A 26,360-nucleotide genomic window follows, 5' to 3' on the forward strand; every position below is an offset into this window, starting at 1 on the left:
CTCTTGCTTCCCTGAACGTCAGTAGCAGCTTGGTGATTTCCTGTCCTAAACCGAGCAGTCCTTGTTGGACTGATCCCTGCACCCTTGCCTTGTTTGGTGACTACCACTGAAGGTGTTGGGAGGTGGGGAAGGGGTTTTTGTCTTGGGATGGTTTATCCCCCTATATGGAAATTTGAGCCCCAGAGATAAAAGGGCAGAAGGGTTGTGAGTGACACACAAAATCATCTGTTCCACCTACTTTTTCTTGGGAGCAAGTTTAAATAGAACTGAGCATTTAATATCTTGCAGTATTTGTTGACTTCCATTTACTCATAATTTTGCTAATTTTAAGCACATTAATAACTAGCAGCTGCAGTTCAGAGCCGTTCTTCATGTTATTTGAAAGGGAAAACAAGCACTAAATATACCCTGGCTTACCAGGCCAGCACAGTAGGTGGGGCTTTTTAACCCCTTCTGAACAGATATTTCTAGAGTTACGTTGATCTTAAGTGAGAGTTTCACTTTTATTCTGAATCTGCCTGGACTGTGCTAGCTCTCATTCTGAGGGGCACGCTCTGCCATGTTCCCAGCGTCTGCCCCTTGAGGGTCTTTAGATTTCACGAGCTGTGCTTTTCTGCCCCTCAGTTGCCCTCCCTGTCTGCCGTCCGCCTCTGTGAATGTGAGCAGTAGCAGTGTGCTCCCAAACGGCACAGAGTGGCTTCTGGCGCTCCTTCCCCACGACCCTGGACTAAGGAAGGTTATTTAAGATGTCAGTTGTTGACAGTGGTCTAATATTTGTATTCAGCCAGTTGTCACCTTAGGAAGAACTGGATGTTAGACTCCTGTGACCAAAACTGCTCGTGGGAGGGAATGACCTGCGTCCTGGGAAGGAGAGCGATTCCAGCACCTGCCCCAGAGTCCCTTCCTGGCCTGGTTCCCTGCAAGTGCCTCACACACTCACACTGTCAATCAGACAGTGCTTCCCACACCACCTGCACGCCCACCTGTGGAAGCCAGTGGGCCGTGCCTGGGACACAGGGCCAACATGGGCCAGGCATGTGCCTCTCACCAGTCCCTGGGCTAGAGTGCAGAGACTGGGGTCAGATCCCAGCTCTAGTCCAGATAAAACTAAGCCCTGTTGTCTCCCATGCCAGGAAGAAGCATCCTGGACTGGCTTCCAAATTCAGCTCTCCTTCGGAGTAGGCTCTTCTTCCCAGCTTGAATCCTGGCCTCCATTAAGGGAAGCTGACTGCCAGAGCCACCTGAGCCCCACTGTGGACAGACAGCTGCTCCCAGAGCAGACCTGTTGCCACAGTGCAGAACTAGTGCTCCCATGACTCACTCTTGGGAGAGGGATGGCAGGAGGTCATTTTGTAAATGAGCCAGGCACAGTGGAGCATGCCCTATGATCCCAGTGGCTTGGGAGGCTGAAGAAAGAGGACTAAAGTTTTGGACCAGCCTGGGCAATTTATCAAGACCCTGCCCCAAAAATAAAATAAAACGGACTGGGGGTGTCGCTCAGTGGTAGAACACTGGCCTAGCATGCAAGAGGCCCTGGGTTCCATCCCCAGTACCACCACAAAAGAGAAAGAAGGTAAGAGACTAGAGGAAGCCAGTTCCTGTTTTAGGCCAGCTTTAGGATGGCCACTAGTGACCTGCTAGACTAGACACTGGTTCCGGAAACGAATGGATTACAAATTATTTGGGTAATGGAAAATGGGTATATTCTCGAGAGGTTCTCCTGTGGGCACAGGCCCTATGCTGACCCTTGTCCCCTTCTGCAGGAGAGTTCTCGGCCTCGGACAGCTCCCTCACTGACATCCAGGAGACCCGAAGGCAGCCAATGCCAGACCCTGGCCTGATGCCCCTGCCTGATGCTGCTGCAGATTTGGACTGGTCCAACTTGGTCGATGCTGCCAAAGCCTATGAGGGTGAGTCCACTGTGATCCACGCAGGACAGCCTGGGATCCTCGAGGCCACACTGCCGTGTGCAGAGTTGTGATCGAGTCTCTGTCTGTCCTGCTGCCCCAGATACACTGACGGCATGTGCACGGCCCAGGGAGCTACTAGCTATTGAGCACCCAGTAGGGCCAGACCCTGAGCTGGGCGCCTGCTTTATTAATCAGATGGAACCTGCTGTTTCCTCTACGAGGAATTCATAACACGGATGCCTCACCTCCCCCACACATGGGAAGGGCAGAGGGTAGAGGAATTCCAGCTGTCCCTTGACGGGAAAGAATATTTTTTCAGAGGATCTTTGATCACGTTGGAAAGACGTCGCTGCAAACTGCACAGTCGGCTGTGGGGGATGAGCGTCCTGCTTGGCTGTGCCCAGCCCCAGCCAGTGCTGGTGCTTTGCGCTCACCTCGCCCAGTCCAGTGCTTGTTTGCTGTCTGCACTGTTCCTTTGCCAGCCTGCTGGCTCTGTGCTGGCTCTAGGGTGGTGGTTCTTAAATGCAGCTCCTCACGCTGGGACTGGTCTGCCGAAACGAAAATCCCTGAAAGCAGTGCAGTGCAAGTGTCGACATAAGGCTGCCTACTGTTCTTGAGTGAAGACCGATTTTATTCTAAGAATATCATTCCACAATTTGGGGTGCTAAAATATTCTTTACAGAATTATGATATCAGATGATTTTTGTATTGATCTTATTTGGGAGAGTTAAAAGTTGTATTCCATCAGGTTTCAATTTGGGGACAAAATTTACTAGGTTCAGAATTCAGAAGCCAAGTAACTGGAGTAGTCCACAGCTACTCTCATCACCTCCTTCATATTCATTAGAGGCTGGAAATTCCCCAGTACCAACCTGATTTTTCACTCATTGGTTAATCTCCATATAAATTTTAAGCTGGGATATTTTGAAACGCAGGTGGTGTGGACTAAGGCTGAAGCCCACCAGAGTGACCAGGCATCTTGTGGAACACACTCCAAGAAGTTTCAAGAAGCTTAAATCCAGTTCTTTAATGCATTTATATCATACTAATGGTACAAAAAGCCTTGGTCTGGAAATTTGGCACAAGGCCTCTTTCTAGGGGAACACTTACTAGAATGCCACTTGGATCAGTCGGGAAAGAGGGCATTAGAAACTGACTCAGAGTGGTGACTTTTTAAAGGGAGGTTACAACGTTACTATCCTCTTACAGCTAAAACAGTGATATTTTTCATTATAATGGTCGAGAAATAAGATTTCAAACACATTTCTATGCACTGATTGGTCTTGACTGTCCATGTAGACCAGTTGGTGAATTTCTACAGCTAGGACCCAGGCATGCGGTTCCAAAACGTTCTGTGGTTTCTTATCTCCTTTCAGTCCAGAGAGCCTCGTTTTTTGCTGCTAGTGATGAAAACCATCGGCCTTTGAGTGCAGCGTCCAACAGTGACCAGCTTGACGACCAGGCTCTGGCCCAGATGAAGTCATACAGCAGGTTGGTAGCCCGGTGGCGAGAGCACCACTGTGCACCATGTGTCACCCCATGATAGTGACCAATGTGGCAAAGGAGGGACGTAAGCCACCTGGATTAGCCGAATAAAGCGCACCAGTGCATCGCCAGGCACTTTGTTTTTTAGTTTGAATGCTGGTGACTGAGCATTGCAAACGGCTTAACTGTTGTCGGTAGACTTGAGGTCATGGTCATGAGTAGTACGTATGCCATCACTCATTCACGCCCTCAGCGCTTTTTAGGTTAGGTGAGAGAACTCGTCTGTGCTGCACGTCCTGGGCCCAGTGCTGTGAGTCCTGGAGTCTGGGTCTTTAGTCTTCCCAGCGGCCATCACTGCCATTGCCCGTGTGCCCCATCTCAGCGACTTCTGCCGTGTGCCTCAGGTCTCCTGTGCTAGGAAGCAGGATCACCAGGATAGTTAAGGATGTGTGTAAAATAAGGAGTAAATAAGCAACAATGGAGGTCCCGAGGTTTCCTCTGAGTTGAGAGCATGGACATTAACTTCTGTTTAACTGTGTGAGGACTGAGTGTTCTGTTCTCCTCTTACTTTCAAATGGCAAGGTGGTTGCGTAGAGGATGAGTAAGAATCTAGGTCAGAAGTGGGTGGAAGCAGGAAAAGCAGGTCAACATGGGTCCTGCTCATGGCCTGTGGGATGCAGCTTGAAGACTTCTCTAAACAGGCTACAAGGACAGACTCTTAGCCAGGAAAGTGTAGTTAAGAGCGATGATCATTAGTTCTGAGTGTAAAAGATAGACGCCACTTTCCCGCTTATTAGGACAGCAGGGTGAGCTGAGCGCCAGTGAGTTTAGCTACTGAAAACTTAAAAAAAAAAAAAGGATAGAGTCAAAGGAAAGCCAAAACATGCCTTTTAGGATGCAGTCTCTAACGAAGAGAAGTCTAAGTCAGACTGTTTGCCTGAGGAAGAGGGGTGTTATGGAATCTCAGGATGAGGGTGAGAATCGGCTCTTTGTTTAGTGTGGACTAAGCAGATGCAAATGGAGTTATGCATGTTTTAAGGTACTATCAGTGTACTCACAGACACAACTCATTTTGAAGACTCTGTAGAAGTCCAGGTAGATCCTGAGAGTTTCGTCAGCCCGACAGCCTGCACTGGCTTTGTAAAGACATGCTGCTCCCCACATGCAGCCTCCTATCCTGTCGCATCTTTGACCTTCCACCTGCCCCAAATCTGGCCTGCCTGCTGTACCACATTGTGTGGTTGTGGATTACTGCTGACCGCTTCCCTTTTCAAAGCCATATGTTGTCAACCTTAGTTGGTTGTCCTGTCTTAGAAGTTCAGAGGTCATTATCATTCCTTGGCCAGCAGCCTTGTCATGCTCCATGCCACTCTGGATTTTCCTTGGAGCTGTTATTGACTTAGAATGAGAAGAAGGAATGACACAGTTCATTTTAGGTCAGGATTGCAAGCTTGAACTTTGATTTTTGAAGTAAAGAATGCCTTTTATTCCATAACTGAGAAAATCCAGAGTCACTGCCTCTTCCCCCTTGGCCTCTAGAAAAAGGATAGTTTTAAGATAATATCTTAAAACATCTATAACTCCATCTATGACTTCCCAGCAGAAGACGCCAAGTCTCTTGTGGTGTGACTGAGGTCATGTGACTTAGCTAGAACTCACCCAGGAAGCTGCCAGCAGCTTGGATTCAGGTAGAGGAGGTGAGGCAGGAAGCTGACAAGGTCCTGGCTCTGGGTGGGAGCATACCTGCTGTGGGGTCCTGCAGGCAGGCTGGTGGCCTCTGTCCTTCAGCACCTGTTGGTACCTGCCTCACACAATGTAACTAGCACTTCAGATAGAACATGAGAAAGCATGAAGCAAACTGCTGAGCATAGTGGCCCAGGATGTAAGACATTAAGCTTTGACAAGCCTCTGAAACATGTCATCTCATTTTTAAAACATTTTAAGATACTTAGTGTTTAAGACAAGGGCATGACTTAGCTGCACCTACGGTCGTTTTCTTGGGAACCCGCGACCTGACCCATCCCCGAACAGATCCTGCGCCAGTCCCACCCACCCCTGTAAGAGTAGCTCTTCTGACAGCTTCCAGGAGAGATCCCTCAGGAGTCACTGTATGTGACTGTGGATCTGCCGGTATGTACCTCCTGCACTGCCAGAGACCTTTTTTGCTTATTGTCACTTATTCTTCTGTCAGTGGATGCAGCATCTTTAACAAAGGAAGCTATTGGTTAACTGTTTCACGCCTGTGACACCTTTTATTAAGATCACCATTTTCTTCTTTAAAGTGAAAATGCACATTGGGTTATCGTGTTGGGTAATTGCACTTGCAAGCCATTTCTTTTACATGAGTACAGCCTGCTCAGACTTGGGCTGGGGAACCCAGCCTTGGAGGTGCCTGCGAGCCCAGCCTTTTGTTTCTCGTTCCCAGCAGTAAAGATTCCTCTCCCACTCTGGCTTCTAAAGTGGACCAGTTGGAAGGTATGCTGAAGATGCTTCGAGAAGATTTGAAGAAGGTAAACATACTTTCAGAGCAAATTGCCCTGCCCGTGGGAGCAACCCGCCCCAGAACTGTGAGCGCTCCTTTAACGGTGTTGCTGGAACATGGTGTGGGCGTCTCCCCTGCAGCTTTCTGTGCACACGCTCAGGGCAGCGTGGAGCTCAGGTCCTGCCGACAATTCTGCAAGGTCTCTGCTATCACACGTGCAGAAAGTGGCTCCTGTTGTGGGAAGGCCTTTGCACCCCCAGCCCTCTCACGGCCTCCCCACCCTTGTGTGATGTGTCAGTAGCCCAGACCCCCATGTGGTCCTTGTTACTAGGGCTTTCACACGAGGAGAACTGAATGTCATTTTGTTTCTTGGGTGTCTTTTAAACTGGATCAAGATGTAGCCATGAAACAGTGACCCAAAATTCAGGTTGGTCCTTGTTAATAGTCTTAAGTACACACAAAGGTATTTCTATTCCAAGCTAATCCTGTAGATGAGAAGCTCCCTGGAAACCCTTCTCCCTGAACTTAGAGTGGCTTCACCCCAGGACAAGACCATGGTGTTTAGTGGGATGAAAAAATGGAAATGACTGATGAAGGGACCCCTGGCTCCTCCTCCCCAGCCCAAGCCAGGTAGGGCCCCTTGCTAGTTCTGTCCTTGCTCCACCTCCAGGAAAAGGAGGACAAAGCCCACCTGCAGGCGGAAGTGCAGCACTTGCGGGAAGACAACCTGAGGCTGCAGGAGGAGTCCCAGAGCGCCTCGGACAAGCTGAAGAAGTTCACCGAGTGGGTCTTCAACACCATAGACATGAGCTAGGGACCCGGAGAGGAGGAGCGCGGGAAGCCCCTCCCCCCGCCTTCAGGAGCCTCCTCAGCACCTTCCCCAGCCTCCCGCCCCCTCGGGAGTGCACCACACGACATTTGCAGATCAACAATCATTATCTGCCTTTTGTAGAAAAGAAAAAAAACAAGTAAATAAAAATTTTAAAAAGTAAAATAAAAGTTTAACTGCTAAAATGTGAATGTCTTTATTTTTTTGCACAATATCTTTATCTGTTATGTATTTAAACAGAAACTGGGCCTAGGACCAGGGTGCCTCCTGGCCGTCTGCCTCTATTCCCATCAGCTTTCTTATCTATTTCAGGTAACCCAAGCTTTCCCTGTTATCTAACAAGTGTCATTGTTCCTATGAAAATAAAGTTTTTTTAACTTGTTTATTTGGGAGTGGGGGAAGGGTATTTCCTTCTTTCCTAAAATGCCTGGAGAGGGAGGAGCTTTGAAAAAGGGCCCACCTCCCTTGAAGGACTTGTGTGCGAGCTGGTGTTGCTTGTCCCTTTCAGAGACCAGCCGGACAGGGGTCATTTTATACAGCAAGTCAGTAAACCAGAGAGAGACATGAGCAAGCCTGCAGGTCCCGCCCCTGCTGATCCTGCATTGTGATGTCACTTCCTGCCCTTCCTTTCCCAGGGAGATGATCCTAGGTGTGCCCTTCTGCTAGGGCTTTTTTTTGTTTGGCTTAAGTAAGTCCCACTAAATTGGAATCGACCTCTCTATAGCTCCCTGGCTCCAAACATTGATTGGTTTCCTAATTCTGTCAACCAAAACCTTACTTGTATGCCTTTTGGTCAGAAGTATATATACTTGTTGGAGATTTTTAAAGCTAAAGATGAGGCAAAAAAAATTTAATTAAGCTTGCTCAAAATGACTATATTAATAAATCTTCCTCTCCAAAGCAAGACTTCACCAGTGTTTATAATTAGGAAAAGCTAACAGTGAATGTTAAATCATGAATTTTAATCCTTGCTTGTTAGGAGCACTGACTGTAATAGAATGGGCTTTTGAAATCTGCATGTCCCAGTGTGAAATCTAAGCACGCATTTTCTGCATCCTTTTGTGCCCATCCAAAGGATTCTGCTGCAGAAATTACTGATGTGCTTTTTCTCCTGTCTAGTGGTGCAGGCTGCTGTGAGCCCCTGGGCAGTCACTGCTGCAGAACACAGACAGGCCGACCAGTGTTGACTGACCCCAGGACACCCCCTTGTTTCTTGCCCTCATAATTGCCACTAAACTGACCCCTCTGCCCCTCCAGGGATGACTCTGGTCTAAGGGGACATTCAGCAATCTAGTGGCATGTGCTTGGAAGTTCCCTGCCTGAGTGATAAGAACTCATTCCTTGTTCCATCCCTGAAAGAAACAGGATGGATTCCCCCTCTCCCCACCACACTCACTACCAGATTTTTATGCTATAGTTTCATTCATGATTGTGGTTTCTCCATGGGACTTCCTTCCCTCCCCCCCCCCGTAACATTTCTGTTATGGAAATAGGAAGATTTCGGAGTGCTTTGTAAAGATTTCCATTGTCTCTTTCTCTCTTTCACTTGTATAAAGGAGATTGTACATTGCCTGATATCTCTTTGTAAATGAGAAATATTGCTAACATCCAAGCATTCTGAAGTCTTGCTTATCCTGAGTTTCATTTTCCTTTTGTTTTCCATTTTCTTTGGGGACTTGGGGCAAGCTATTTATTAGAGTTTTGCAAGAGTTCTTGTTTAAAGCCTCTAAAGACTACTTGTAAAATTCAAACAATAAAATTCATTTTAAACACTCTTTTAAAATGCTTGGTGTTATTGCTTGAGGTTTTCTTCCCTGAAAGAAAAATTTACTGACTCTTTGCATCCTGAGTTTTTTATCAAGTTTGATTAACGCTAAGATGATTCTTGAAAGTTTGTCCTTTTTAGAATTTTAATAAGCTTTTTTACCCTGTTCACAAGTCCATAGAGAGTTTCCATTTTGCCTTTTCTGTTTATGATTTAGTATTTACAGAGCACTTTAAAATTAGTCACCTCTTCATTATCCACATGTGGATTTTCCATAACAATATTGTCATTCCCTGAGACCAGCACATTTTTGAGCTGCTTACTGCGTCTCCCAACTCGGTGTCAGATGTTGTGTGCTCAGGGAATACAAATGCCTGTTAATATTAGACTGTGCAAAATATAATTAGAAAAGTTAATCTACTAAAAAAAAAAATCAATGCATTCTAAAGTCAAACAGCCATTTTTTTTTTAACTGCACCACGTCACTGTTCCTATCCAGTGGTGCAGCTAATCGAGAGCTGACAATAGTTTCTTCCACTTATTTCATTTATTTGGTTCAACAATTCTACATATTCTAGAAATAGAAGACGAGGACGAGAGTAGATGCCAAAATATTCTGATTGACAAGGTAAAAAGGTCTGTGTGGACCATGATTCTTAACTCGGTTTGGAGGTTTTCTAGGTTGTTTCTGAAGGGCTGGGCACATGGGTGGGGAGCTTGGGGGTGCATCTGCCTTGATGGAGGATGTTCATCCTCCAGCAGACCCGAAAGGCCAATTGGCTGTGCTCCAGGTCCACTGCAGGTGAAAGCCGCGTGGCTTCCTTACTCCTTAGATGGGGCTCATAGTGGAAGGAAGCAAGCCCAGCCAACTTCAGCAGTTTGCCTCTGACTAAATGCAGCATGGTGACCTGAACCCAGACTCCAGTCTCAGTGCTGGGTTCTGGCAGCTCTCAGGTGCTGCTTCCCCAGAACGAAAGAAGTGGAGGTTTTTGAGTGTAGGATGGCCAGGAACAACCAGCGAAAACTTGGCCATCGTTAAACTGCAACGAGAAAAGGATGCTGCAGTCATGTTGAGAGCTCTCCCATAAAAAAATTTGCCATTACCTGTCCATGGGAATGATAATACTTGGATAAAAAAGACATTTGACTTAGACTGGGGCTCAAGCCCTGTCCATTAATGTCACATCAGTGACCTTAGGTGAATTACCTCATCTAGTAAAAGAATGACAGCCTCATTCTTGCAGAGATGGATGGTGCGTGGCGCACCAGTGACTGCCAAACCACAGCTGCTCAGTCACATCTCCCTTTGTCCTCCATCTCGATAGTGTCTTGATGTGGGACTTTCCAGCCAAGTGGGATAGTAGAACCAGAACGAGCTGGTCCACTCTGCTTAGTATCAGCCGGGTGCTTTTCACCCTTTGCTATGTATTTTAGACCAGAGACTCCGGAACTCGAGCTTGCATCAGGATCACCTGGGGAGTTCCTTAAACACAAGCCACTTGGCTGCATCTCAGGAGTTGTGATTTAACAGGTCTGTAGTAGATGCCTCATATTTAAATAGTCTCCAAGTTCCCAGGTGATCTTGGGATCACATTAGAGGCAGAGTTTAGAGAATAGGTTAACAGGATAATCACAGCACTTGCATTCAATAAAACCCAAGGTACAAGGGCACTTACCTATGTCTAGATACCTGAGCATTATTGACACGTTCGTTCACTGACCACAGAGCCTTCTGGCAGGGGGAAGCAGGCTTAAACTAAACTACAGTTTTGTCAACTTTTTCCCCCTTTTTACTAAAGTGGTGATTTAGAGCTCTCTTTGCCTGGAATTTTCTACCATGTGACTTGAAAGCCCTGTGTTACCTAGATGAAGTTGCAATTGCTTCACCAGCATTAATAATAGGAGACCAGTTACTAGATCAGCAAGGGGTGACCCTACTGACTGGGGGCTGGCAATTTGGATGGCAGAGCCGCTAAAGAAACCAGGGCCCAAGGTGGCAGTTGAAGATCCCAGAGCCAGGCCTTCAGCAGGTGGCCACGATGGAGGGGCGGTGGATACAGAGATTGTGGTTCCAGGCTGGGGGTGTTGAGTTCAAGTCACTGATTTCCAGATTCAGCCCAACCTACTTTCCAGAATCTCCAAGAACCTATGAAATCTCAAATTTCACAACTGCCCTCCTATGTGGTCCACAAGGTTAAGAAACTGTCACCTAAATGCCCACACTGCACTATAAGCCCATTTTCTCTGCCACTGACCAGAGGGAAGAGGAAGAACTGGCTGTGTGTCATTCATATCCTTTATAGAAGCTGGCACTCCAGACTTGACCCCGGCTGTCTTTTCTAAGATGACAGTGATAGCCTGGGTTTATTTTTCTCCACGTTCCCGTGGCCCTCTGGACCTCACTCCTCTCTGCGTTGGGCTCCCTTGATTGTCAGATCATGCCCTTCCTTCTGGGCCTTCATCCTCAAATCAAGCGCCTTCCATCATGCCTCTGAACGGTCTCACCTGAGCCCCAAGAGCCTTTCACCTTCCCCGCTTCTGATCATACCTCTCATTATACCCTCTCAGTCCCGAGAACACGCATCTCTCGAATTCCCTCCCATGACTCACTCTGAATGAGCACATTCCATTCTGCCCCAGCCAGCGCCTCTGCCAGGCACGGACCCACCTTTCAGCACATGCCACTCATTTTATCCTTCAGTTTGTACCTTTTGTGACCCATTTTCAACCTGAACGGCCTCCCTAAGCTTTCTCGGTGCCTTACTCTTTAGATAAACATGATCCTTCAGGGATCTCCTGACATATTCTATTGATGCATCTAAAATTCCTTTTCCTGAACCAAAATGTGGTGGGGGGGGTTGTTTATGTTTGATTTTTTTTTGGGTTTTTGCAGGGGATTGAATTCAGGCTCTCACGCACCACTGAACTATGTCCCCTACAGTCCTTTCTATACTTTTTTTTTTTTTTTTTTTTTTTTTTTTTTTTTGCGGGGTGGGTACTGGGGATTGAACTCAGGGACACTTAAGCTGTGTTCCCAGTCCTATTTCATATTTTAGAGACAGGGTCTCACTGAGTTGCTTGCTTTTGAACTCGAGATCCTCCTGCCTCAGCCTCCCGAGCTGCTGTATTACAGGTGTGCACCACCACACCTGCTTGCCGTGTTCTTTTAAATGGGCTGATCTGCCCATTCAGCTTTCAGCTCTTGTTAGCATCTCCAGTCTCCAGTGAGCTCACCCAGTCACACCTCTCCTGGGCATTTCATTGCTCAGCAATTAAGCAGCAGAAAATCGCTATCCACCGATAAAATTCAGCTTTTGCAAAAGTAGGTGGCTGGCAAACACAGGCCAAGGGTGGTGTGTTTCTCTCAGATGTGGAAGCTAAAAAGGAAGAAGGAAAAGAAAGGTGGCGAGGGTGGATCTCCTGAAAATATAAAATTAGTAGAACGGAAGAAAGGGACCAGGAGGAGGGGAGGGAAAGGGGACATTCTGGGGAGTGATATTAGTCAAAATATTTTGTTTTATTTTGTGCATGTGCAAATATGTAACAAATTCCACCATTATGTACAGAATACACCAAAAAATAAAAACAAAGTAGGTGGCTGAGGAGGGTATGGGTTCCCTAGCTCATTACCAACACCCCCTGCCCTAAGCATTCCCAGCTCCCTGGACACACCCAGGTGACCTGCCTGTAAGCAGACGGTTGAGTAGGTGTCCTGCAGCTCCCCTCAGCAAGCTCAAGGAAGCCACTTCCTTCTCCCAACCACTCCCGCGTCAAACGTCCACACACACACACTCCCCAGCCCTGTTCCCGGGAGTAAAAGCTCTTAGGAAATATGTCTAAGGGCAGTTATTCAGATTGCAAACTAGAAGTCATAATCGTTGCCTGGAGGTGGCCTTTTGGTCTCTTAGTGAAGAGGAAGGATAGATTTGTAACAGATCTGGTCATTTTTGGGAAGGACTTAAGGGTATTTGAAAACTTACTTCTCCAAAGAGGCTAAAACACAGCTCTGCACTCTTAGACGACGAACTGTGCTTAGCAAATTCTTCCTTTGGTTGGAACAGAGATAAACCGCCGGGTGAAGGTGCATTTCAAATTAAGGAGGCTCTGCCAGCAAAGCCCACACCAGAAATGCCATCCAGCCTGACATGACACACCCGCCTCACAGGGAACTCGGCGTGGGGGTGGGGGGTGGAGTTCCTGTTGTCTGGAAGCATTTGACGAGCCATGCTGTGAGACAGCCAGCATTCATTTTTGTGGCCCAACCAGCAAAACTGGGAGGGGTGGATGCAAGATATAGGAACAGCTTTTGTTTCCACGTTATGGTGATGGGGTCGTCACCCAAGCTTGAAGTCAGGTACCAGCCAGGAGCCCCTTGGCCATGACATCCCTCCTCCCCTTTCTTGAGTGACCGGTGCTCTCTTTAGATAAACCAGGAGTCGTGAATCACAGAATGAGGGTCAACAGGATCATCAGTCACACAGTTCCACCCCCAGCCCACGACTCTCTCCTCTTCCCTGTCCTGTCTTGTCCAGCTGCCGGGGCTTGAGTGTCCACTGGCCTGTTCCTGGGCTGTGCACTTTGCCTTTCAGCTTCTCCTTCACATCCCTCCTTTTATTCAGAGAAAATCTTCCCTTTCACTTTTGTATCACTTCCAGTCCTATCCCCTCAAATTATAAAAAAATTTTAAAAAACTAAATTTGCCTTTCCAGGTAAAAACCATTAGTATATTGGAAAATGTCAGACCTTCCTGAAGTTATTTCTTCCCAGGACAAACATTTTCTGTTCTCCCAACTTCTTCCATGCATTATGGTTTCCACACCCCCCTGTCCGAGCATGTATTAAGGACTCTATTGCTTTATGTGCAATGCCTATCGAGTCCCCACAAAGCCCTTTGAGGTGGGCTCCAGAGATGTCTCCGTTTTGCAGAAGCTGAAGCCTCCAGAGGTCAAGCAGTTTGTTGGCAGCGAGATGGCTGGTGAATGGTAGGACTGAGGGTCAAACCCCACATAGTAGAGCTGGGTTCCAGGGCCAACATGTTATCACAGTCTGTCTCATTGGTCCCCCACGAGGCTGGGCTGCGTGGAACCTGACCCAAGGACCCAGACAGTGAGGATCATCGGCAGTAGGTGGTGAAATGCCAGGAGGACTCTCCTCTTCTGGGGGCCCCACGGAGGAGAGGGGCTCGAGGCCTTCAACACCGTCACATGTCTCAGAGTCTATCCCTGGAGGTTCCGGTTCCATGCCGCTGTGACACCCTGCTCCCAGTGCCACTCGCTCTCCCTGGGCAGGTGGGAGCCATGGACTTCAGAGCAAGTTGAAGATAGAGCCGAGATTTCGAGTCTGAGCTTCTGAGCCCATCCGTTGGAAAGCCGCGTCCAAGGTCCTTTCAGTCTGCTTGCAAACGCAACAGCCCAAGGGGAACCCAACAACCCAGCCCCAGGTGTACACCGCAGTACCGGCCCAAATGCTCCCACCTGCCAGCCGAGGCTCCACAGAAGGGCACCTGGACGCAGAGCTTCCGGCAGGACGCCTTCCTCGGCCAGGGGTCTCCCTATCTAGGGCCACTTGGATGACTTCATAGTTGCTTAAAACAACAGCCATCTTGTTACATATCATCTTGCTGGTCAAGAACTTAGGCGGGGCTCTGCTGGGGACTCCTCGGCCTTACCTGGGTCACTTGGAGGTGCGCAGCTGGACAAGATGGCTTCACTCTCGTCCCTGGCACCTTGGTGGGGGCAGCGGAAGCCTGCGCTCTCCCGGGTTCCTCTCCGCCTCAGGGCGGCATCTGGGCCTCTCCACGTGCTCTTTCTAGCAGGGTCGCTGGTCTTTAACACAGTGCTCAGGGCTCCCACGCACCGCAGTGGGAGGTACCAGTCTTCTTGAGAGCTGGGTCCCGAGATGTCAAGCCCAGCGCCAGGAGTGGACCCCCTACCCCAGACTGAGGCCTGTCCTGGAACCTGCACCATGTTTACTCCGCTACGGTCAGCCAGGCCCTCCCTGGGGTCAGCCCGCTCCCCACTCATGCACTGCTAATCAGGCTGAGTAATGCCCGAAGTTTCGGCCTGAGCCATTAAAAAAAAAAAAAAAAAAGCCAGTCACCCACTCCTCACGTGGTCACAGGGACAAAGGGAGTCCCTTTGAATGTCAGTGCTGGGCAGGGAGGCTCGCTCCTCCCTCCCCTTCCCCACCTGAGGACCAGGTGTCTGTAGCTCATGGCGTGGCGGAGGCTGCCCTTCTGATTTTCTCTCCGCCATGGTTTGCCAGCTGAAGATATCGGCAGAGTGCAAGGACATCAGCCCCCTTCCCACTAAAACTCAGATCTCAACCTGGAAACCCAGTGGCAAAGGCAGAAGAGCATTTGCAGGTCCCAAGAGGGTATGATGCTGTGTGAGCTCCAGGCCCTGCAGCCAGCCAAGGCCAGGGCCTGAGAAAGGGCTGGCTCCACACCCCTCGCACGGCACTCCCAGGATGCGAGCTTTGCTGTGAATTTTGGGAAGCTCTCGCGGCCTCCGGAAGACCATCTCAGGGCCAGCTGTAGGGACGGGGTAAGGAGGTAGCTCGGGGCAGGTGGTACAGGGCAGCCTCAGCCAGCAAGGCGTGGGGAAGTGGAGAGTCAGCCCGCAAAGCAGCAAAGGAATGTTCCAGAGCTGCCTCCTCTGCAGCACCCATGACAGCCGCGCTCTGTTGCCAGGGAAGCGATGCCCCAGAATTCCAGTTTGCAGGGCCACGACACCCTCTGCCTGTCGCCTGGCAGTACTGGAGGCAGCCTGCCTTCTGCGCCTGGCGTCACCTCGCATCTCCCTGGGAGCCTGGCTCTCCCTGACGCCTGCCAGCTGGGGCCAGCCTCAGCTTGCCAGGGAACTGGCCGCCAGGGCCGGCAGGAAGTGGGAACTGGAAGGGCCCTCAGCTGGAGGCAGAATCACCACAGCGATTCCCAGACCACAGTGAGCACCTCTGTGTCACCATGGCCCCCTAAGAAAGATGCGGTTCAGCGGCAGAGGGACACCCCACACGCCTCTTACTCAAGGGCCTGTCAGCTCCAGCCACATCCTGCCAACCTCCGCTCCCGCAGCTTCTGCCATGCTGCCTGGAGCTGAGTCTCACTTAATGGGGCGACATTAGCCACTGCCTGGGGTTAGGGACAGCTGGAGCACTCGCCCCTCCCCCCTGCCTGGCCGTGGTGCTGTGCTGGTGGGAAGAGGTTTGCAGCCATGGGGCTGGCCAAGGCGCGAGAGCAGGACTTTAACCCTCCCCTGGAGGCAGAGAACCCTTGTAATCAGTCTTAACTGGACAGCAAAGCACACAAAAGCATTGCTTTCGGTATGAAGTCACCCAAATACTCGTAATCTGTCAAAACTGTGCTCCGCTGCAGGGCGGCCCGGTGTTAGCGAGTCCTAGACCACCCTGAGATCTGCCCCCAGGAACGTCTGCCTAGCAAAAAGGTGCACTCTGTTAAGATGATATGTAACAGAGGGGTGTGGGGCCAGCCCTTTCTCAGGCCCTTGCCTTGGCTGGACTGCAGGGCCTGGAGCTCACACAGCATCATACCCTCTTGGGACCTGCAAGCACAATGTCCTGGCATTGTGCTAAGAATATGTTACCCTGCCCCAGGGTGACTCTGGGAGCTCAGTTGTCCCCGCACCCTGGGGCAGCTCGGAAGGGTTACAGGAGTGCCGGCTCACCAGCTGGGTTTGCAGCCTGGTCTGTTGGGTTCCAACACCCTGCGTGCACATGGCTCCCACTCGGCTGGACCTGATCCTATCCTCAGAAACCCCAAAGAAAAGTCTCACCCCTCTTTCCCAAGGCAGCCCCTCAACTCCTTGGAGGTAGCTGACTTATCCTCTCCATATTCCAGTATTTTCTCCCCAACTAAGCATCCCCCGCTTCTTGCTGCTGCTAACCCTCCTGGCCTCTGTCTCCCAAGCATTCTGGCTTCCTTAGGAAGGGTGCTAGGCAGTCATGAACACAGTGTTCTCGGCCTGAGAATCGTTGTTCTTCTGGATCCAGGACTCCTGACCAGGCAGCCCAGGTTGCTGTATTGTTCTGGCCTGAGCTCAGAGGTACCCAACTTCCTGGACATCCCCCACGTGGTGTTCTAGTGCTTTCCTTTCTGTTCAAAATGGGAATTAGAAGAAGACCTGACATTTGCCTCAAGTAAGTCTCATCTTTTTCCATCTGACTGATGGTTTCCATCCTTTGAATAGTTTTAACAATGCTGATTGGTCATTTAGCACAATGGCTCTGTGGGTGATGCTAAATGGGATTCACATGCCTCAGGGAGGAGGCTGCTCCCCATGCTGCCTGGCTGGCACTGAGCTGCAGGACCTTGTGGCCACCAAACCCGGTCATCCAGGTGTGATCCCCGTTTTCACACAGGGCTCCTGGGGAAGCACGTCCCATCAACCAGGCTTCGGAACCCAGCACTGAACCCCATCTCAACTCAGTCTGCTGCACACTCAAACCAGGGCCCCCTGCTCACCCCTCTCCTCCCAGCTTCGCTCCTGGTCCCCACAGCCTTCCCTGCTCCTCCGGCCCCAGGCTTCTGCTGCGGGGGGCAAGGCAGAGATGACCATCCGGGTGCGACTCATGGAGCTGCCCAGGGCTTCCTGTGGAGTTTCCTGGCATCCACTGAGGGTTGTGGGGCTGCAACCTGGAGGTGCTGTGGAGGGGTTGAGGGTGCAGGGGACCCAGGGACCTTGAAACATTACCAGAAAGCCCCAGGGAAGGACGTGAGAGGGAGAGGGGAGGTGGCTCTGGAAGTTCCAGGTGGAGGGACTGTTGACGCTGATGGCAAGAACCTCCCCGCACTGCCCTGAAATCCACGGACTTGGAGAGGCAAGTCAGAGGTGCACGGAATTCCATCCCTGGAGACCAGCAAGAAAGCCGGCTGGGTCCCCACAGGCCTCGCGGGAGCGTGGGCATGGAGGGCGGCCGCCTCTCACCTGCTTCTCCTCACATTTTGCTCGAGTCATTTCACCCCAGGTTTCTGTTTGTTGTTCTAACTGGGTTCAGCACCTCTTTGAAATATCAGCGCAGCATCAAGTACAGGGGAGCCTCACGGTAGAATCTAGTTTCAATTGATTAATTTGTTGTTATTATTTTGTAGTGATGAAGATCAAACCCAAGGCCTCCACTCTTGGTGTGTATGCCAGTATTGAACCCAGGGGTGCTTAACTCCTGAGTCACATCCCCAGCCCTTTTTTATATTATATTTAGAGACAAGGTCTTGCAGAGTTGCTTAGGACCTCACTAAGTTGCTGAGACTGGCTTTGAACTTCCTTCCAATCCTCCTGCCTCAGCCTCCTGAGCTGCTGGGATTACAGGAGCCCAGCCACACAATCTTTTTTTAAAAATCAGATACTATCAGATCATTGGATAAGGAGTTAATCAGCTTAATGATCAAAAGGTGCTTCTTAGAAATAATTCACTCAGAACTCTCCAGAAAGAGTCCCTCTCTTTCCTGCATGACCACAAATTAACCATTAAGAGGAATGAGGGAAGCGGCATGCAGGTAAATGTTTGCAGAGAGGAGATGATGTACAGCAAAAGAGTAAAGGAAGGAGGTGAAAGTCCTTCTGATATTATGCTTTAAGTCTCTGAAAAGAAAAAGTGGGCTTTGATGGATAAAAACTGGATTTCCGCCTGCTTATTGAGAACACAAAAACTGATATCTGAAAGCCACGGAGGTCACGAATTTGGAAGAAAATCACAGTGGAGTCCAAAGAGACAGAACCCCTTGGGAGGTGTTCACATAAATAAATCTGTTTTTTGTGAGCCTGGTTTCCACCCAGAGGAGCCAAGGAGCCAATGAGCCACTGAACAGTTACAGCCCAACGCCCAGCCTGAGCTCCAACTGCAGGCTTCTGGCGCCCTCTGCTGTCTGCTTCTTGACTTGCTCCCAAGTGAGGAGAGCTGATTGCCGCAGATTCGGACCGATTCTGAAGGTAAGCTGCGGGCTCTCCTGAGGTTGTAACAGCCTCTACTTTGATTTGAGCAGGACCTGCAGCCCTGCACTAGTGTGTGGAGCTGGGAGTAGCCATTTATTGAATAGGTGACCCCCACCTCCCCAGCACGATTTCTTTCAAGGGCTTTTCTGGGTACCTGGGTGAGGGATGAAGAGGGACTTTCAGGAAACAAAGAAAGCCTCAGAGGACTGGAGCAAATCAAAAGGTCTTGGCTAAACTCAGACGGGGGCCCAGCCTCCCCCATGAGGTCCTGCTATATCCCTGGGAGACTGTGCAGAACCTGGCAGTGCCTGTCCCCTCCCTTTGCTTGGGGGAAGATCTCCAATCTCATGTTGGTCTCCTCGTCTCTCCAGGCCAAGCACAGCCCAGGCAGGCTTATCAGGAAGATGGGCCCCTCATTCAGAGAGCCACTCAAACCTGGCAGGAGGGGCACTGTGCTTTGCAGGGCTTGCAAATCACCTACATGCACCATGTGAAAGTCGGATCTCTGGGTCCTCTGACACCAGGCCATGGCCTCCAGTGCCAGCACAGGGTCACCTGTAACAGGTGCTTTCACCTCTCCTTAGGTTCCATGTCTTCATAACACAAGGCAACAGGAACAGTGGCTTCACAGTTAGGGTAGAGACAGACGCGTTCTGAGATGTACAAAGATTTGAGCACTAGGAATGTTCAAAGGAAGAAAGAAATTAAGTTGTTAAATACTAACTCTTAACCTCAGAGCAAGGGTTTGTGCATAACAAAGGCTTGCTTCCCAGTAGTGCTGAGAACTACATTTTCTTCTTTCTGACTTCAATTCAGGTGTCACTTCTTCCATATTCACACAGGTGCAAGGTGGAGGCTCAGGGACTGTGATGGTTTGGATGTGAGGTGTCCCCTAAAATCTCATGTGTGAGGCAATGCAAGAAGGTTCAGAGGAGAAATGATTGGGTTGTGAGAGTCTTGACCCAATCAGCGAATTAATTCCTGATGGGATTAATCAAGGGGTGACTGGAAGCAGGCGGGTGTGGCTGGGGGAGGTGGTCATTGGGGGCGTGTCTTTGGGGTGTACATCAGTATCTGGCAAGTGGAGTCTGCTTCCTGATCAGCATGTGAGCTGTTTCCCTCCATCACACGATGTTCAGCCTCACCTTGAGCCCCAAGGAATGGAGCCGGCTGTCGATGAACTGAGACTCTGAAAGTGTGGGCCCCCAAATAAACTTTTTCTCCTCTAAAATTTTTCTGGTCAGGTCTTTCAGTCACAGCAGTGAAAAAGTTGACTAAGACAGGGACATTTTGCAACATTAAATAATTCATATTAAATGTGTGTAGATAAAAGTTCTATAGGTATCAACATGAGATATTGCTTCATTACATTGGCAACCTTATAGTAAAGGACCTAAGAATCTTAATACTATGTATAAAAATGTTTTTAAAAATTTGATCTAAATTTTGAAACTTTAAAAATATCAGCTTTTAAAGGGGATGTGGCTCAGTGGTAAAGCTCTTGCCTAGTACGCATGACACTCTGGGTTCAATTCCCAGCACAACACACACACACACACACACACACACACACACACACACACGCAGAAGTTCTAATTTACTTGTTACTTATTATATTTAAATTTTATCTTGTTTTGTAATGGGGATTGAACCCAGGGGCGCTTAACCACTAAGCCACATCCCCAGCCCTTTTGATTTTTTATTTTGAGACAGGGTCTCACTAAGTTACCTGGGACCTCACTAAGTTGCTAAGGCTAGCCTCGAATGTGGGCTCCTCCTACTTCAGCTCCCCAGCTGCTGGGATTACAGGCAAGAACCACTGTCCCTGGCAAATTTTATCTCTTAATTAAAAGAAATAATATGAATAATAGTGGCTATCTTAGACAAAAATAACTTTTGAAAACATGATCCATTTCAATATTTTAATTTATACATTGTAATGATTTGTTTTTGATAAGTAGTAAAATAGTTTGCACTTGACATACAATTACATTTATTTTTATTGGGTCCTTGATCATATGAGAATAATTCAAGATGAGGATAAAAATAGAAAGCAGATCTTTGGACCCCAACAAGAAAAAAAAAAAAGGCTGAAAAGAGAAAAGAAAGAATCTTCAGAGAAATGAACTGCACATATTTTTAGCAGTGGACACACTCCAAGCAAGTGGGTTTGCACATCAAAAACCACTAATGCTGATGGGGTGGTGCACGCCTGTGATCCCAGCCACTTGGGAGACTGAGGCAGGAGGATCCCAAGTTTAAGGCTAGTCTCAGCAACTTAGTGAGGCCCTAAGTAATTTAGCAAGACCCTGTCTCAAAATAAAAACTAAAAAAGGGCTGAGGATGTGGCTCAGCAGTTTAGCACCCCTGGGTTCCATCCCTAGTATGCGACCCCCTAAAAAGCACTCATGCTGCTACTAACGCCCACAGTCAGGGTGGCCAGCAAACTGAGGAAATAGATGAGGAGGTCCGAAATATTTATGTGCTACTATTTAACCAGGATTGAAGCTATTTTTACTATTTACACAAAACAATGGATCATTTTAATGTTTACTAGAAGGGATTTTGAAATTTGATACCAGAGTGGTCAAAATACATCATCAGGATAAAAATTGAAGAAATAATCCTTCTCTGCAATGGAAAACTCAAAATTGTTAGCTTATGAGTAATACAGTGAGAAAATGAATAATACATATACCTAAATCAACTCTAATACGCTAGGGACAAAATTCATGCTGAAAACCTAACACTTACGATATATAACCGTTGAACTAACTGAAGAAAGCAAAGAAGTTGAAATTAATGTTTCAATTGGTTTTACACATATTGTGAACAATAATATTTTTGTTTTAAGTGAAGAACTTAAAAAAAATCTCAATTTTAGACATTGATTTAAAGGCTTTTTTTTTTTTTTCATGAAAACAGTTGAATAGGAAACAGTTTTAGTCTTTTTCAGGTCGCTAACCCTACCAGCTAATTCAAGCATGGAGAAGTCCTAGGATCATACCAGGGTTGGCATGTCCCAGGCAGAAAGCTTCAGGAAATGCCAAAAGAGACCACAGGATCCCAGCCCAGAAGGCTGGCAGGGGTCCTGTCTCCAACCCGCCCTGCCAAAGGGCCTCTGTGGACTTAGACCCTGATCTCAGCTTCTCGACATCCTGCCAGGAGATGGTGGACAAGCCTGGCACTTGCCACCTCTTGCTGTTGCTGCATAGCTCCTTTGTGAACACTCTTGGACTTCTATCGTTTGATTGGAGTCCTGTGTTTTCTCAGAGATCCATGCTATTTGACCAGATTTTTATTTTGTCGATTCAGGGTAGAAGAATTTCCTGGTTCTTACATTTTTAAGGTTTCTGTCTGTGGTCCAAATCCATCACCTTCATATTTCTGGGAGAAGGAACGTGAGAAGGAAAAGAAAAAAAGCCCTTGCAACTTCATGGGGGCGTCTGTGCCAGTCCCCCAGGCTGGCAAGCGGCAGAAGCCAGCCTTAAGTTAAAGCGAAAATGTGGGGAACCCAATGTTACTACATGTTCCAAAGCAGTTTTGTTATTTCTGTAGCAACACCAAGTCTCCTTTGGAGTCACAGAGTGGAAGGGGTGTATGTCCCATTTTTCTTCTTCTGAAGGTACGACGGACTGGCCTGGGCCAGGCGGGGCACAGAACTTCAGCGAGGAAAGGAGGAAACCCCAAGTTTGCTGCTGGTCCCCTAGCAACGGCGGCAGGAGGACTCAGCTCGGTGAAGAGGCACACATTCGCTTTCCCACTAGATAATGAAGTTGTTTTTAATCACCATAAACACTCATTGAAGCAGCTGCTAAGGAAAGCAGGAATTTTCCAGAATGAGCTCTTCTGAATTGTTGTACCTGCTGTTGTGACCAGAGAGGCAGGTGTGTGGATGTCAGGCTGCTCAGCAGCGGGACCAAATGTAAACTCGGCGGGTCTTGGTGGGCACAGTTAGCAGCCATATAAAATGGGACAGAAAAGTGGCTGAAGCAAGCTTTATTGGAATTTGGCTCTCAGGCGAAATTCCCAGACCCCCGGGGTATAGGGACCCGGAGAAAATCGCCGTGGCCCTGGCTGCCCAGGGTTTTTATAGACTAGGATGGGAGGGGGTCTTGTTGAGTGACAGGTGGGTGTGAAGGGTCAGTGGAACTTTCCATCCACCTTGCTGCGAACTTTCTGGTCACCTTTGGCGGGCTGGTCTTTGTTCCAGCCGCTCAGTTGTGACCCCTACAGTTGCCTAATTTCCGACCTAACATCCCGACCGTTTTGGTGATATAGGGCGCCGGAGTCTGTCTGTCTACTTCTTGCACGTTAGGGGGCGTCGTGGGGAGAAACAGGTTTGGGTTCTAGGTCAGTGGGGAGGCGACCATAAGAGTGTAGGAGCATCTGGTTGTAGGTCACCCTGGCAACCTTACTTATGCGGTTCCGGGCAAACCTGAGAAGACAGGGAGCAATTGTTAGTAGAAATTCTATCACAAATAGGGGGGGAAGGGTAGGGGTCAGCCAGGTGACAAGAGTGGAGTTCAGCCATCCTGGCCAGGGGTCATTTGATTCTTCTTGCTTCAGCCTTTTATTTAGATGTCTGAGAGTTTCGATGTTGCTTTCATTAGACCGATTTCATTGATGCAGCAACAACATTCTTTTAGGAAGAGGTGTGTTATCCCTTTGTCTGCCGTCAGATCTAGTGCTCGAGGGTTCTGCAAGGAAACTTGATCGATAAATGTTATTCATCTTTGCAGGGATGTCAGGGGGGCAGCAGGTGCCTCTACTGCCTTCTGGAGTTGCTGTTCTAGCTTTTGGTTGGCAGTGACTGCGTAATTAAGTCCTCTTGTTGGTATAGCCTGTGTTTAGTAGAGATCTCTATATTCCTGTGACGTAGGGCTAGATAATCATACTAGCAAGCATAGATTAAGCCTACCTATGTAGTTTAGGAGGATCAGTAGGCCTTAAACTGACCAAAATCTCCTGATTCTGGCAGTGTCTCTTGATAGTTAGCAGGTACATCTGCCTAAGAATTTCTCTCTTGTAGCTTCCAGTCTTTATTTATTTTAGGGAGGTTAACACAAGTGTACATCTTAGGTTGCATTTAACTATTGTTTCTCTTAAATGCCAAAGAATGGCTATATTTAGGTTTTAACTGTTTTGTTAGGTGTCTAAGATTAAGCTGGTCAAATTGGCCTGTTACTGACTTTTCTTGGCCTCTGCATTTAATCTCAATTTCTAAGTCTGGTCTTAACCATCCAGCAAGTTAGTCTCTGCTGGTTGGCTTCCGCTCTTATCCGAGCCCCTCCACACCCACAGGGACAGGACCAGAGGGAGGCCCCTGGGGTGACATGCACTCTCTGGGAGCACAAAAGGCCGACCTGTACCCACATGACCCTGAGAACTAGCCCCTCCTTCCGTTTAGCCCGGGGTGCCTCACCTGGTGCTCTCTAGCCCTGTGGGACAGGGCATGTGCTACTCCTGGATGTCACCATGTGAACCTGTGAGCCCAGTTACAGGTCTCTTGATTTTCTTTTTTAAAAAAAATGCAGAAATTTAGATTTTTTAAAAAATCGTTTTTGTGGGCCAAAATCTACCAGTTAAAATGTTTTTTAACTAACTTTTTTCATTCCTTTGCGACCTAGGAGGGTCAAAATTCGAAGTCCAACTCTTGGCTTCAATATTTTCAAAGCACCCTCTGGCTTAATCTTTTTTTTCACAGCCCTGACCTCAGCCAGCCATTTTTTGTGGTACTACAGATGGAACCCAGGTTTTCCTCACATGTGAGAGAAGGGCTCTACACTGAGCTACCCCCAGTCCTTCTCGTATGCTGTTGCTCGAACTAGTGATCCTCCTGCCTCGGCCTCCCAAGCGCTGGGACCACAGTTGTGTGTTACCGCACCAGGTCTCTCCTCCCTTCCAAAGCGCCCTTCAGGGTGACATGGAGAGCTGGAGGCATCAGAGGCTTTCCGGTCGCACGGCTGTCCATGAGCCTGTCCCGGCAGACACAGGGGTCAGCTCTGGAATGACTGACCCCCACTGGGTCACAGATTCCTAGTAGACAGCTGCCCTGAGGGGTGTGGCCAACCCTTGGTGACCAGGGCTTGCCCTCCGTATTCTCAGGTTGGGGGTGTCGCTCAGTGGTTCAGCAAGATCCTGGATTTGATCACCGGCACTTCCCCTCAGAAAAATGAAGAATTAACCCCAAATATCAAGAGCTGTATAAAAGATGTAAAAGATCTGTGTATTTTAAACTCATCATTCCTTTCCTCTCCAATTATCTAAATACTTTGATTTGAACATTTTGGGGATTTTTTCAAGCTTTATGCTACAATTTTGATGGAAAACGTCAGTGACTGTGAATAGCTAAGACTATTTTTAAAAAGCATAAAGAGGGGAATTGCCCATCAAATATAAAGTACATTGCAGAGTTATGAAAAAAGCAAAATTAAAAAAAAAAAGTGGCAACATTGGCACAAGAACCGTGGAATGGACCGAAGGAAGAGGGAGGAGGCTCAGAAGGATTCAGATGTTTGAGAACTTCACGTGAGATGTCTGGTGCCACAGACTGAGGAGGGCTGGTGGCTTGTCTGATAAAGGTGCGGGGGAAGGTGACCACTGTGTGCCAAGAGTGCATCCGGACGCCTACGAACAGCACAGGGAAAGACCGCCTCAAGTGAGGCAGAGCTCACGCCCCACGGTTAAACCACGGTGCTATTACGGAAGATGTGGAGATGGTGTTGGTTTTAGTTTTATTTTCTTCTTTGTTCTTTTCAGTTGTACATAACAGCGGAGTGTCTGTTGACATATTATACATACGTGGAGTATGACTGGCCCTAGTTAGGGTCCCCTTCTTGTGGTTGTCCATGATGTGGAGTTTCTCTGTTCGTGTGTTCATATATGAGCACAGGAAAGTGATGTCAGCTTCGTGCCACTGTCTGCCCTTTTCCCTCCCCTCCCTTCATTTCCCTTTGTCTAATCCAATGAACTTCTAATCCTCCCCTCCCTAACCACCCCTATCGTGGGTTAGCATCCACATACCAGAGGGGACAGATGGCCTTTGGATTTTGGGGGACTGGCTTATTTCACTTAGCGTGATATTCTCCAGTTCCATCCATTCACCTACAAATGCCATAATTTCATTCTTTAAGCCTGAATAATATTCCATTGTGTATATAAACCACATTTTCTTTATCTACTCATCTGTTGAAGGGCACCAAGGTTGGTTCCTTAGCTTGACTATTGTTAATTGAGTTGCTATAAACATTGATGTGACTGTGTTGCTGCAGTATGCTGATTTTAAGTCCTTTGGGTATATACTGAGGAGTGGGATAACTGGGTCAAATGGTGGTTCCACTCCAAGTTTTCTGAGGAATCTCCATACTGCTTTCCATAGTGGTTGCACCAATTTGCAGTCCCACCAGCAATGTATGAGTGTACATTTTCCCCCACATCCTTGCCAACATTTATTGTTGCTTGTATTCTTGATAACTGCCTTTCTGACTGGAATGAGATAGAATCTCAGTGTAGTTTTAATTTGCATTTCTCTAATTGCTAGAGATGTTGAACATTTTTTTCATGCATTTTTGACCATTTGTATTTCTTCTTCTGTGAATTGCCGGTTCAGTTCCTTAGACTATTTATTGATTGGTTTATTTGTTTTTTTGGTGTTAAGATTTTTAAGTTCTTTACATATTCTGGAAATTAGTGCTCTCTCTGAAGTGTAGGTGGCAAAGATTTTTCTTCCATTCTGTAGGTTCTCTCTTCATGTTCTTGATTGTTTCCTTTGCTGTGAAGAAGCTTTTCAGTTTAATTCTATTCCATTTATTGATTCTTTTTTTTTTTTTTTCTCTCTTTTTTTTTTTTATTTATTTATTTATTTTTTTTTACGTTTACATAGGGTAATGATGTTTATTATATTTTTCCCCTCCCCCCCACCCCTCCCACCCCTCCCACC

General features: G+C 48.0%; 1 protein-coding gene across 1 annotated transcript in view; it reads left to right on the forward strand.

Annotated features, from left to right (window-relative positions):
* Window positions 1–8,483, forward strand: part of Sipa1l1 (signal induced proliferation associated 1 like 1) — a 367,944-nt gene extending 359,461 nt beyond the window's left edge. The window contains 4 exon segments of the mRNA XM_047538302.1: window positions 1,764–1,910; window positions 3,287–3,401; window positions 5,821–5,905; window positions 6,548–8,483. Coding sequence (XP_047394258.1) covers window positions 1,764–1,910; window positions 3,287–3,401; window positions 5,821–5,905; window positions 6,548–6,691 — 491 coding nt within the window. The 3' untranslated portion in view covers window positions 6,692–8,483.
* The last annotated feature ends 17,877 nt before the right edge of the window (window positions 8,484–26,360 follow it).

This window comes from Sciurus carolinensis, chromosome 2 (genome assembly GCF_902686445.1).
Source record: "Sciurus carolinensis chromosome 2, mSciCar1.2, whole genome shotgun sequence".
Taxonomy (NCBI): Eukaryota; Metazoa; Chordata; class Mammalia; order Rodentia; family Sciuridae; genus Sciurus; species Sciurus carolinensis.